General features: G+C 46.0%; 1 protein-coding gene across 2 annotated transcripts in view; it reads right to left on the bottom strand.

Moving 5' to 3' along the window:
* nectin1b (nectin cell adhesion molecule 1b) overlaps positions 1-12,145 on the bottom strand; it is a 153,634-nt gene that overhangs the window by 93,884 nt on the left and 47,605 nt on the right. For both annotated transcript variants that reach the window (XM_084558106.1, XM_084558107.1), the window contains exons 2-5: positions 8,606-8,977; positions 6,665-6,964; positions 5,569-5,686; positions 90-241 (exon numbers count right to left, since the gene is read on the bottom strand). In XM_084558106.1, the coding sequence (XP_084414232.1) occupies positions 90-241; positions 5,569-5,686; positions 6,665-6,964; positions 8,606-8,977 (942 nt within the window). The remainder of the gene's footprint in view (positions 1-89; positions 242-5,568; positions 5,687-6,664; positions 6,965-8,605; positions 8,978-12,145) is intronic.

The following is a 12,145-nucleotide window of genomic DNA, read 5'->3' as shown; positions in this document are numbered from 1 at the left end:
TGTATTGATGAAGCCATGCCAGAGTTACTGTAAATAGAGAGAGAGAGAGAGAGAGAGAAGGGGAGAGATGAGCGCCTTTATCAACCTACCCGTGATGTTGACGTCCACGATGCCGGTGCGAGTGCCGATGCCGTTGGTGGCGTCGCAGACGTACGTTCCAGCGAGGTCGTAGGTCACGGGCCCCTTAAAGAACAGGGTGTTGTTCTTGATCTCCACGTTGGTGGGCAGGGAGCCGTTCAAGCTGCAGTGAAAGAGAGAAAGAGAGAGAGAGTGAGAGAGGGGCAATAATGCAGACACCGTAAAAAGGCGGAATTACTCCCGACCACCAAAATAAAATAAAAAATACCTCACTCCCAGACGCAGCAAAGCAATTCAAAGTGCATGAAAAATACAGTCTCTAGTGCCAAACAAATCTAGATGTGTGTGTGTTTGTGTGTGTGTGAGGGAGGGGTGAGATAAATACCGAGAATATTTGACAGCGCTGTATTTCAGCCATCATCCATCAAGCCCAAACAAAATTATGAGGACAGGGAATCCCAGCAGGTCCAAACAGGTAAGATATAGCCGACGCTCGAGGACACAGGCTTTTTTTTATTTTTTTTTATATTTTGGCACGTGGAATTCAAAACATACAGCGGTGGGAGGAGGTGGGGGTGTAGCCCAGGTAGCGCAGGAGGGGCTGCCTTCCTCGACTACCGCACAGCTCACGTGGCTGAACTCAAAAAGCTCAGGGGAGCTGTCAGGAGAGGCAGCTGATCAAGCGATAAACGCAGAGCCTACCAGAACGCGTGGGCTGTCACTGAGAAGCCCTCTCCTCCAGCCCGAGGTGTTTGTCTTTATGGTTCGCTATCTTCTAGCTCGTTCAGACCTGCTCGTGTCCTTTGATCGGGTCAGCGCGCTCTGAGGTCACGGCTCGTGAACACGTCGACACTCACTCTATTATCTGGACTCCTTTTTTATCGGAGCCTGCAGGCTGTAAGGAGGGCCGGGTGGGGTAGGGGTAGGGGTAGGGTCAAATTTCATGACAATTAGCCGTTTCCTGTTGCCTTCCTCTCGATCAGCTTCATCAGCTGCTCTGAATGGGCCCGGGTTAAGTGGAGTTAGGAAACACAACTGTGACATTATTAAACAGCTCTCTGGTCCCACTGCCGTGAGCTCCAGCGATAAAGATGCTGCACAGATCCCCCCTCCAGCACTCCTGGGTCAGAGAACACTGAAAACAATGCCGTGCTCAATTTATTTTAGCGGGGGAAAAAGAGCTAAATAATCCTGGGGAGGGGCAACGGAGGTAGCGGCCATGCTATCCATCAAATGTCATTTACAGCTGACCCATGTGCGGTTGAATACATCTCTTGGAGCAACATCTCCGTACGAGTCAAAACAAAAAATAACAAAAGCAAAGAGTATTTTTTCTTAGCAACAGACTGTCCATAGTTCAGAACTAAAGTAATAGAAAGAGCCACGGCTGAGTTGTTTTTCATTGGCCACCTCGGCGGAGCAATCGCAATGGAGCCGCAAACAACCCTCAATACAGTATGTCACGATTCAATAATCAGTTACCTTGTGAGCCTCTATCAAATGCTGAGTTCTGCAAAGCCCAATTGATTTGCTGCAGAAATGAAAGGCTGGCAAACTGCGATTCATCACAGATTCTGCCGCGACCAGAGATGTCTGCATTTGTGTGAGACATTTGAATTGTGCGTGTGTGTGTTTGGAGCAGCCCGGGGGCCGGCGAAATGAAAGACTAACAAACAGCTTGAGAGTGTTGCAGAGTCTTTGATGACTACATGTGCACGTATGGATGCGACGCGGCGTATAGATGTATGGCGAGCGGACAATATAGAAACCTTTCAACTTGAGTGCAGAAAAACATATCAAGATGTTCTTTTCAGGTCGTATAGTATAGGTTTTACATAATTAACGGGATAATTCAACTGATTGGAAAAGATTATAATATTCATTAAAAGAAGAGATTCTTTTTGCACAGGTTCTCTCTCAGGACAAATCGCGAGACTGCTCTCTGGACTTCAAACTAACGAGTGGCATTAAAGAAGTAGTTTGATGTCTTTGAAGTGGGGTTGTATGAGGTACTTATCCACAGTGAGTGTATTAAATTAAGTAGAAGGTGGTCGGCACGCCCACAGTTTGGAGAATCGGAGAGGAGAGCACCGGCACGGAAGCCGAGCAGTGAACTGATGTGAACAAGGTCGGCAGCGAAATGGATTTTAGCTGCGTGTAACTAGAACCACCTAAAAAACTCAATATCAGTTTAAGGTGATCACTTCTTTTTACTCTGCTTGATACAATCTTTTACGATGAGGAAATGAATGCATTGCATTGACCTATACTGTCTTGAAAGCCACCAGACTCCATTAAGAAAAACAGTCATTTTACTTCCCAGAATACAGAAGGTGGATGGTCTTACCAATTCCTCCATCAGATAGTTAGTTTGTGGTATTATGTAATTTTTTTTTTAATGTGCACTATAGCACATTAAAGCTTTCAGATGGCAGGGTCTTCACCGATCAAGCATAACATTATGACCATCTTCCTTGTGCCTCCAAAACAGTTGTGAGTCATCAGGGAATAGACATGGGCCTTCTGAGGGTGTCCTGTGGTGTCTGGCAACAGGATATTGTTAGTGGGGGGGCCTTTGGGTCCACCTTGTGCTGTTCTTCATGTTTTTTGAGTTGTTCCTAAGCTGTTTTTGTGTCAGGCTGCATCCTGCTGCCATCAAGGAGTGTCATTGCTATGGGGTGGGGGTGCCTGGTCTGGTCTAGGTGGGTGCTACATGTCTAAGTAACATCCACACCAATGCCAGGTCCAAAAGTTCCCCAGCAGAACACTGAATTGTCACAAGATGTCACAAGATGTTATTTACTTCTCCTGTCAGTGGTTTTATTGTTGTGGCTGATCGGTGTATATAGATACAGTATATATACACCACATACTTGAGCTGATATTGATTTTTTTGAGCAGCAGACTAAAAAACATTTTGCTGCTGACCCAGTCCCCAGTATTTCACTGCTCAGCCTCCCTGCTTAAAGGACGCTGTTGCCAGTCAAACATCTGCTTTGCTTTCTAACGCTCGACTTTTAATGACTAATATGAAACACAATCCTCTCGCAGAATCCCACGGACAAGATTAGCAACGTTTAGTTTCTGTTGACGATAAATAACAGTTGGCGTCATCCCTCATAGCCTCCGTGACGGACGGACTGGCTCTGCCACATCTTGTGGTTGCGACGCTTCCGCTTAAAGAGCCGTTAAGTAATCTGCGCCTTTTATCCGCGGCTATGAGAAAACGGAAGGAATTAACCAACAGTTGTCTCATTTTCACAACAGAGATAAGCGAGCTGGCTAATTAGAGCGGAGTTTGAAGTAATCACACTGTGAAATGCAATAATAACAATAATGCTGCTTTTTATTTATAAATCCCTTACCTTTGAGAAACTGAAAACGCGTTGTGGTGGAAAACTGCTTTTTGGTGAAAGGAAATATTAAACCTCAACACTTGAGTAATTAGACTTATACAGGGAGGCCATATATAGGATAATATATAATCCTACCATGTATAAATAACTCCTGAGCCATCTCTTCCCCAACTTTACATCCCTCTTTATTACTCAACTCTCTACATTATATATGCGCGCAAGAAATAAGCCCAGCACGCCCCTACAAGCAAACCTTTCAAAAAACAAACAATAAAGTTGGAAGAGGATGTTTTCCTAGTCTCTGCATTTTCAGCGAGGCTCCCAATTAACCTATTTTGAGAAATAGCTCTGGCATTGTGCTCTAAGGAAATAAAATATATATATCAAGACACACTCCTCAAGGGCTGTATATATGTCAAGTCAGAAAGAAACGAAAAAGAAAAAAAGAAAAAGATTGCCGATGGTAAAAATAAAGATTTTTTTTAGTAAGCAGTGCACAGCGCATACAGCTGATTGCCTTGGAAATAATGTGCACCCGTATCAAAGCCGTGAATATTTAGTTGATTTTGGCTACGCCTCTCACGCTCGTGTGTGTGTGTGTTTTTTGTTTTTTTTGCGACGCGAACCCTGCCAGCCTGTTCCGGATCGTTCTGTCACAGCCTTGCGCTGACCTCCACAGTGGAGCCCAGGGGAACCTTCACAACAGATTTGGCATCTCATTTTCAGTGCAGCAATGGCCGTCCTCTCCTATCTGTCAGCGCAGCGCCCTCGTCTTTCTAGATCACATCTCCTCACCCTCCTCCTCCTCCTCCTCCTACTCTCTTCCTATCTCCCTAAATCTCCCCTTGCTTCAGATAAAATAAAAAAGCCCAAACAAGCCAAATCTTCTCTATCTTGTCGCCCTCTTCTTTTTCTTCTTCTGTTGCTGCTGCAGAGTTTCTTCCCTGAAAGCTAAATCTATGTATAAGAAAGAAAAGCGAGGGGGGGGGCACCCTCCCCGTGCCTCATTAAAATAGTCTGTAGTAGTCTGTAGAGTAGATACAATGAGGGCACAATGGTCTATTAATCCACATTCACTCAAGTCCAGTGACGTGTTTCTCAACCTTGCCTTCACCAAGCAATTAAAGGGCAAATTGGTACATTCATCTCTTAGTTTCACCACATAATGCTCGAATTTAAAACCCAGACTAATTTGCTTTAAGTTCAAACAGCTGCACTGACTTTCTCAACGTTTCAGCTTCTTCTTTTTTAAACTTGTCATCCACACGCACCGGAGAGTTTGATCCGTACAAATTACAGCAAAACCATCGTGCACGCTCTTCCTCCCACATCTCCTCAGCGGCCATATTTGTTATCGCCGCCGCGCGACCCGACTCTCCTGCGATTCCTCAGAGACGATCAAACCTGGGGGTTATTTAGCAATTCCCCACCACGCTTGAAATCATGTTTGTATCTCTTCTTCCTCTTCCTGTGTATTTGCACCGATAGCCTCCGAGGTAAAAAAGAAGCCTGATGTCAGCCCTGCGGTATGCGGCCTTAATCTACCGGCTCCGACTCCAGCTGCAGGCCTGTTCTTGGCGAGTGCGTGTCAGGGACAAACTGCTGCCTCCGTGCCCTCCTGAGAGCACAGCGGCACTAACAGGGACGCTTTCCTGCCCCTCTACCTGCATACAGGTCCTCAGACTTCAAAGCAAAAAGCCCAAAAGCATAGCAAACCGTGTTCTGTTTGCATTTATCTCCGGGTATCTGTGACCATCAGGCAGATAGGGTTGTGTGTTGCTGCTGTAATAGCCCCATTGTGCTCTGCCTCGGGTGCTGGTCTTATCTTCATTACACGTTTTCTAAACAAACAAATAAACGGAGACACATTTCTGGAGACGATGAAGGAAGCTGGTGTGTTTTTATCTTTGAAGATTACTTTCTTGTATATATATATATACACACGCCTTGAAACAAACGTTGGGAAAGTGCAGACTCCGTTCAACTGGGCCATTCTGTGAAATTGCCTTCCTGCTTCGGCAAGGCCTCCACAAAAACATTTTCCCGGAAATCGAACACGAGAGAAACAGTGTGTAGCCCGGCTGTCTTGTCCCCTGAGCCTCGAGGGGTTTCGTTACGCTTTAGTCAGACTCACAGTTTCCACTGGTAGATGGTGACAGGGGGGTTGGCGTCAGCCCTGCAGGTCAGCTGAACGTTCTGGCGGTTCAGGTACCAGTTTCCGTCAAACCCTTCGATCTTCACCTCGGGTTCGTCTGCAAAGAAAAGGCACGCCGCCGTCAGTTCCTCCCCCCGCAGAACATAATCCAAAGACCTCTGTGTCATTGTGCCTCTGCTGAAGCACAACAGCAGTTTAGCAAACGGAGATTAAAACAATTCCCTTCATCCTCTGGGACATAGTTGCTATTCTTGTATTGAAGCTAAATATTCCCAGATATCTAGTGTTTTCTATTTTTAGCTTTTATATATCAACGAACCTGTGTCATGAAAAGTAAAAATTTGGTTCCAGTCAAGGGATAAGAGACAAGAGGACTGATTGATAATTAAAAAATACTTCCTCACACGTTCAACTGCTTTGGCTACGCTTCTGTAAAAGAATGAATATAATTGTGAATTAAGAAATATTGATCTAAAGGACTATTTTTCAGTATTAAGACTAATTTAAAGTACTGCGGGACACAGATGCCGTAACCTACGTACGTAGCCTACGCCGGTGCGAGCCATTTATACTGGCTCGCTCTGTAACAACTCCACCCAGACACTAGCCGGCGCTGTGTCTATTTTGCCATCTGGGTTAATTTTTCTGTCTACTTCCTGCTTCACTTTCAACAATGGCGACTGAAACTTTCGTCGACGAGGACGAGACATACAAATGTTTGTATCTCAGAGCCTCCTCAGTTAACCTTTCCTCGATGTGTTCCATCTTTATTGATCCATAACAATCAATTTGAAAATGGCGGAAATGGAGAAGCAGCCGGAAATACTAAAGCAGAAATACGCTGCAACCAAGCGGACCAATCACAGCTCTTACGGTCTGCATTGCCGCGGCGCATAGTTACATTTATATGGCGTTAGGGTCTAGCCTAAACCGCCTATTAGTGTTTCTGTCAATAATCAGTTCTTGTAGTTTGTTTTTAAACATTAACCAACCAAATTAGAGTAAAATATCTTGGACTGGAACAGATGAAAACAAAAACCAGGATATATCAGAGAGTGATATCATGAGTCCTTACACTGCACATTGAGCACCACGCTGTCCGTGAACCTCTCGCTCCGGTAGGTCACGATGCAGGTGAGCTTCTGTTTGTGGGTCTCGCGGCTCGGTATCACCACGTAGTTGCTCCGTACCGTCACCGTCCCATTCTGGTTGCGGGTCTCCTGGAACGTGGCTTCGCCTTTCAACCTGGTGTCCCACTTGATCACGCTAGGCGGCTTCCCGTTGGCCGACACGCAGGTGGCGACGGTCATCTTGCGCTTCTGAGACCTGGCCACGATCGTGGGGGTCGTCAAGGTCATGCGCGTCATGGGCCGAGCTGTAGGGTGGAAAGGAGAAAGGCAATCAGGCAACGAGTGTCAACAATCAGAAAAGAATTAAACTAAGAGGCTGAGATGAAAACAGTTTTGTAACTCGCATCCTCGAAGCCAAAGCAGTCGTCAGAGCGCTCAGACGTAGAACCCACTTGCATGCGCATACTCATCCAATTTGAATCCTCTGTGAGTTGCCATTAGCAATCTACTCTCAGTAGATCAAAAGGCAGGCTTGAGCATGAGCGAATGCACCGCTGAATGAGAGAGGCCATGAAGAGGCCTCTTTGAATGCGGCCGCTTGGTTATCTGCACATAGGTTCCTGAGCCACAGAAGGCTGAAAAGTCCTGCGAGCCTCAGCGACACAAAATGTGGACTCGGAGCTGACTAAGAAGAGACTACTTAAGTCAAGAGCTTTTTCTTTTACTGGGACTCAATGGAAAGCACACCAACACTTAATTTCTAATTAGCTTCCTAATCAAAGTCAGCACACAACCCTTTCAAAGCTGCAAATCTCAAGCATCCCCCCCCAACAAGATGAGACTATTCAAGCCAAATTACACACTCTGAAGAGGTCTTATTGATTTCAATGTCACCTGACATTTTTATTGACTACTTTCTGCAGCAGCTTCCTCTTTTTAAAAATAAATAAATAAATAAAAATCCAGGATTGGTGTTAAACAGCACGTCAATAATCACACCGTGAGTCGGTCAAAAGGATTTTTCACAACGTGTTACCCGATGTCAAGGTAGGAGCGAGAGGCTTGCGGACCCAACCACGACAAACCAATCACAGGAGTGTTTACTGTAAACAGCACATTTATACTGTGAGCTTCAGCAAACACAGAGAGAGAGAGAGGGAGCATCTGGTTTGAGGTGTTCTAAAAGAATTCAACCTACTTTTCCAAACAAGCCTGTGGGAACGCACCACCGAAGAGCAGAGCTGTAAAAGTTGCTTTTATTTAGCCTCTTCCTTGACTGGGAGATGTCAGCTTGACCCCGCGTTATCTGATTCACAAAAATGTTTTGTTACTGCCTTGAGTCAAACAGAAACCAAATTTGGGCGACGGGTGTAGCATCCATCAGATTAGTCAACGGACGAGCAAAAACACGTTTAGAGGAAACAGCTCCTTAACTGATGTTAGGATGTCGAACCTGAGTCCTTGGCTCGCGGTGTATTTACATACTGGATGATCTGCAACAGTTACACAGTCTGCTCTGCAGGATTTATCTTTGTCCTACAACATGTGATCTCATCTCTTTCCGTTGTTACACGGAGAAAGCTTACGCCAAATTTGGAGATATCGACTTTGTTCATTCAAAATAAAAGATTATGTTCTCCTTCCTGATGCTGGGGAATCTATTACTTCGTTTATTTAAAACCTCCATGTAATATGGTTATTAGGCTTTCTTTAAAATTCATGCTTCAGAGATACATGGTATTCACAGGCAAACAACGCCTTGGGGAAATTAATGCCACCGATGAATGGAAATGCTGATGCAGTGACACACTTTGGATTTAACAAGGCTAAAATGTATGTTTGAGGCAAGGTACAGTCGGCGTTGAATATTCTGCTGCTTTTGTGGAGATAAATCCTAGACCTAAGCCCAGAGAAAGAAGGAAACAGCCACAACCATAAGGTCTTACCGTATACGGTGAGGTTGACCATGTTCTCCCGGTTCCCGGCAGGAAACGTGGTATACTCGCATATGTAGGCGGCCTCATCAGACAGCTGCAGGTTGGAGAACACGATGGTGGTGTCCTCCAGAGACGGGGTGCGATGACGGACCGCCGCCTGCTTGAAGCTGACCCGCTCCTTGAAGGGCGGCAGGACGGACACGCCCAGGGCTGGGTTGGCTATGGCCACGTTCTGCTTGGTGCCGTTGAGGAGCTTCTGCCAGGTGACTTGGGAGATCTTCACCGGCGGGTTGCTGTTGCTGAAAATGCAGCGCAGCTCCACTTGTGAACCCACGAAGCCGGACTTACTGGGGTCCATCTGTACCATCTGTCCACTGCCAGCTAGACGGAACGGAGGAAGGGAGGACAAAAAGAAAAATATTTAATTACAATTAACAAGTGTCCAAAGCCACGCACGGCAGTTCGGTCAATAGCGAGTGCATGCACTGAAAGTCAAGGAGTCAATTTAGCCTCCTAGGTAGTACATGCACGCAACACTCACAGTCAAAGTCATGGATTCAGCCAAACACGGCCCTATCCTACAGACATGTCTGCTCCCTGTACATCAGCGTATGAAGCTGGTGGTGGCCGTGTGTTAAGGCTCGGGGAGTTGTTATTATCATAATGGGCACATCCATACAACCCCGTCTTTGTCCACAAAAAGGTACCGTTTCTGATGAGATGGGAGGGCCGAGCAAGAACCAATGCATCACTAATGAATGAGTGCAAGGTCAGTGAGTTGGAGCCAAGTCATCGTGTGCTGGGCTCTCCTCCACCCGCCCAGGCAACACGCTGGGTAGCCCATTGTAATTTTAATTACTTTTTACTCGCAAATACTTCAATGACTGCCTGGAGCCCCTATTAAAAGAAACAATGTGGAGTCCTGTGTAAGCACTCAAAACAATGAGAACACACACATTAGCTTTATTAAAAACCCAGTAATTACCTACCTCTGCCTCACTATCTAAGCCTGTGAGGAGTTTGGTAGCAAAAAAAAAAGAGGCCAATTAGTAAGGAAGGACCTTCAGACTCGCCTGTGGTTTAGTCTTTCATGCAGATATTGACCTCAAGCTAAATGTGTCAGATTCCCTTCTTTCTAATGCTCGTCTGCTTTTTATTTAACGTTAGAAGTTGACGTCCTTCAGTTCAATTTTCCTTCCTGCTCTCCCTGCTTTTATCTGGAAGTGTAATAATTAGCAGCCGACTGACAGAAAATTTGGCGACAACAATATTGATAGCCATTTAATTACTTAAGTCATTAAGTAAATATGCCAAACATTAAGTGGGTGCAGCTTCCCAAAAGTGCGGATGTTTTTCCTCTATTTGATATCCTTGTAAACTGAACATCTTAATCGATCTGGAGATGTCACCTTGGTCGATGCTGAAGCTCTTATTTTATCCCCAATACTTCCTGCTCCTGTCAATTTTTGTTGATTCTCCAATTCGAGCGCAGAAAAACAACTTTCATTCACACTCGATCTGAAACGGGCGCGGCACGAACAGATGTGTCATCGCAGGGCCTCGCATCTTGCCGTCTTCCAACGCGTCTTCGTTATCTCAGGCTGTGATTTACGTCCCCTTTCCAGGTGAAGCCTCATGATGCCCCATTTCCTGATCTGACAACCCCTGGCTGAGCTCGTGTTTACGACCAGCCGCGGCTATAATTATCTCTCATGGATAGACGAGGACCCACAGGAAGAAAGACTGAAATTCCTCCGTTAATCACATTGGACTCATAAAGCCACCAGTGAACCCAGTCATAAACAGGGAGGAAATATGCCGTGGCCTCAAGTGGAGAACCGGTGAACTAAACACATGCGGAACAAACACAGCGGCTCTTTAACAGCATCACAATGACGGATAATCGCTGCCTTTAGAATTAAAGTTTCCACGAGAAGGGGGGGCTTTAAAACGTGCACAAACACACAAGAGAGTTCCATTTCTGTAAAAGCTCGCCAAGTACGGTATCTGATGCAGTCAATCTTTAACTATACAAGAATCCGAGGGGGGGAAGGAGTTCTGTGCATGCAGGGTCTCAAACTGTCTTGCAGCGGCTATTACGCTAAGATTCTTCTTGTAAAAGCTGCAGGAAGTCAGCCGAAGGACATCAGGGCACAAAACACGAAGAGAGGAAATGGTGCAGACTCCGGGTAGAAGACCATTAGGATTAACAATGTATTTTTTTTCTCCATCGTTCGCAACGGGCGCACAACTCTCAGGTTGAATGGCTTATTGCAAGAAAGCAATGCATTACGAGAGAAAGCCAATTCCATCTATTGTTGTATGCTTTCACTCAAATACTGCCTCCGCTGCCTACATCAAATCATATTAAAAAAAAAAAACAAAATAAAAAAAAGAAAGTGACAACCTTTTGAAGGTACTGAGTGCACATCATTTCCTTCTGACCACATCAGCGCGGCCCCCCCTCTGTAGAGATTTAAACTTGAGGGATTTGAAGATGACAGATTGATTTACTAATACAGTTTGACAGAGAGGACTGGCAACCTTGTCATGTGTACCTTGAGAACCACCTGTGTCCTCGTGCACCCCGGGGCAATGCTTTACTCCGTTTTATCACAGCTTAGATTACCAGTTGTGGCAGCGATAGTATGATATTTTTCGAAATAGCAAACACAATTTACTGTGTGACAACACTAGTTAAAGTTTAATCTTAAGTCGGAGCGAAGCGGGGGTAGCTGTGTGTGCAGAGGGGGGGACTGTAAAAACTCATAAATATGCACCTGGCCAGACCTCACCCACTTCAGCGCTAAAACAATACTGGCAGGGGTCGGCCGTGCGAGAAGCTGCAGCCCCTCCCTCCTTACCTCCCTCCCTCCCCTCGCTCGCTCAGTCGCTCTACCCTTCCTCCTTTTGAGTCTGATGTTCCCAACCCAGATTGAACCGAATAAACAGCAGCTCACGCAAATGGAAACCAGAGGAATAGGCATAATTACACAGCCACAGAGCCCAAATCCCCTCCGTGAAGGGCCAGGGGCGCCCACTGGGACCCCATTCACTCAAGGACTGTAGGAGTCCTTGGCTGAGCGCACAGTAAAGCTGTAATTACAGACTACACAACAGAGTGGCAAAGCCATAGAAGAGCAGACTCGCATATATCCAAGAGGCATTAAGAAGGTAGATTTAAAGGGGAGGGGTGGGGTGGGGGGGCTGTGAGAGCCAGAGGTGCAAAAACAAAAGAAGGAAGACAAAGAAAGTGACAGGCAAAGTAGTCGAGATGCAAAACTGGGGAGATGGAGACAAAGAGGAGGGCGGAGCTTTGGGAAGATTTGTAGGTGTGCTACGGGTTTGAGGCTGGCCGGCGTTATCTCTAGTGCTGCTGCTGCTGCTTTGTTCTCACACTGACAAGAGGGTGACTGAGGGGACGGTCATGCTCCAGTACACCTGAGGCCAGACACTGCCTAAAGTCACCAGTGGAGAGAGGAGACTTATTCCTGTAAGGAAAAGCTGTAGGACACACAAACAAAGCCCAAAGTACGTCCAAGCTGGCAG

The sequence above is a fragment of the Chelon labrosus genome (assembly GCF_963514085.1).
Source record: "Chelon labrosus genome assembly, chromosome: 13".
Lineage (NCBI taxonomy): Eukaryota > Metazoa > Chordata > Actinopteri > Mugiliformes > Mugilidae > Chelon > Chelon labrosus.
The sequence above is the reverse complement of the archived record's forward strand: the minus strand, read 5'-3'. Positions and strand labels throughout refer to the sequence as shown.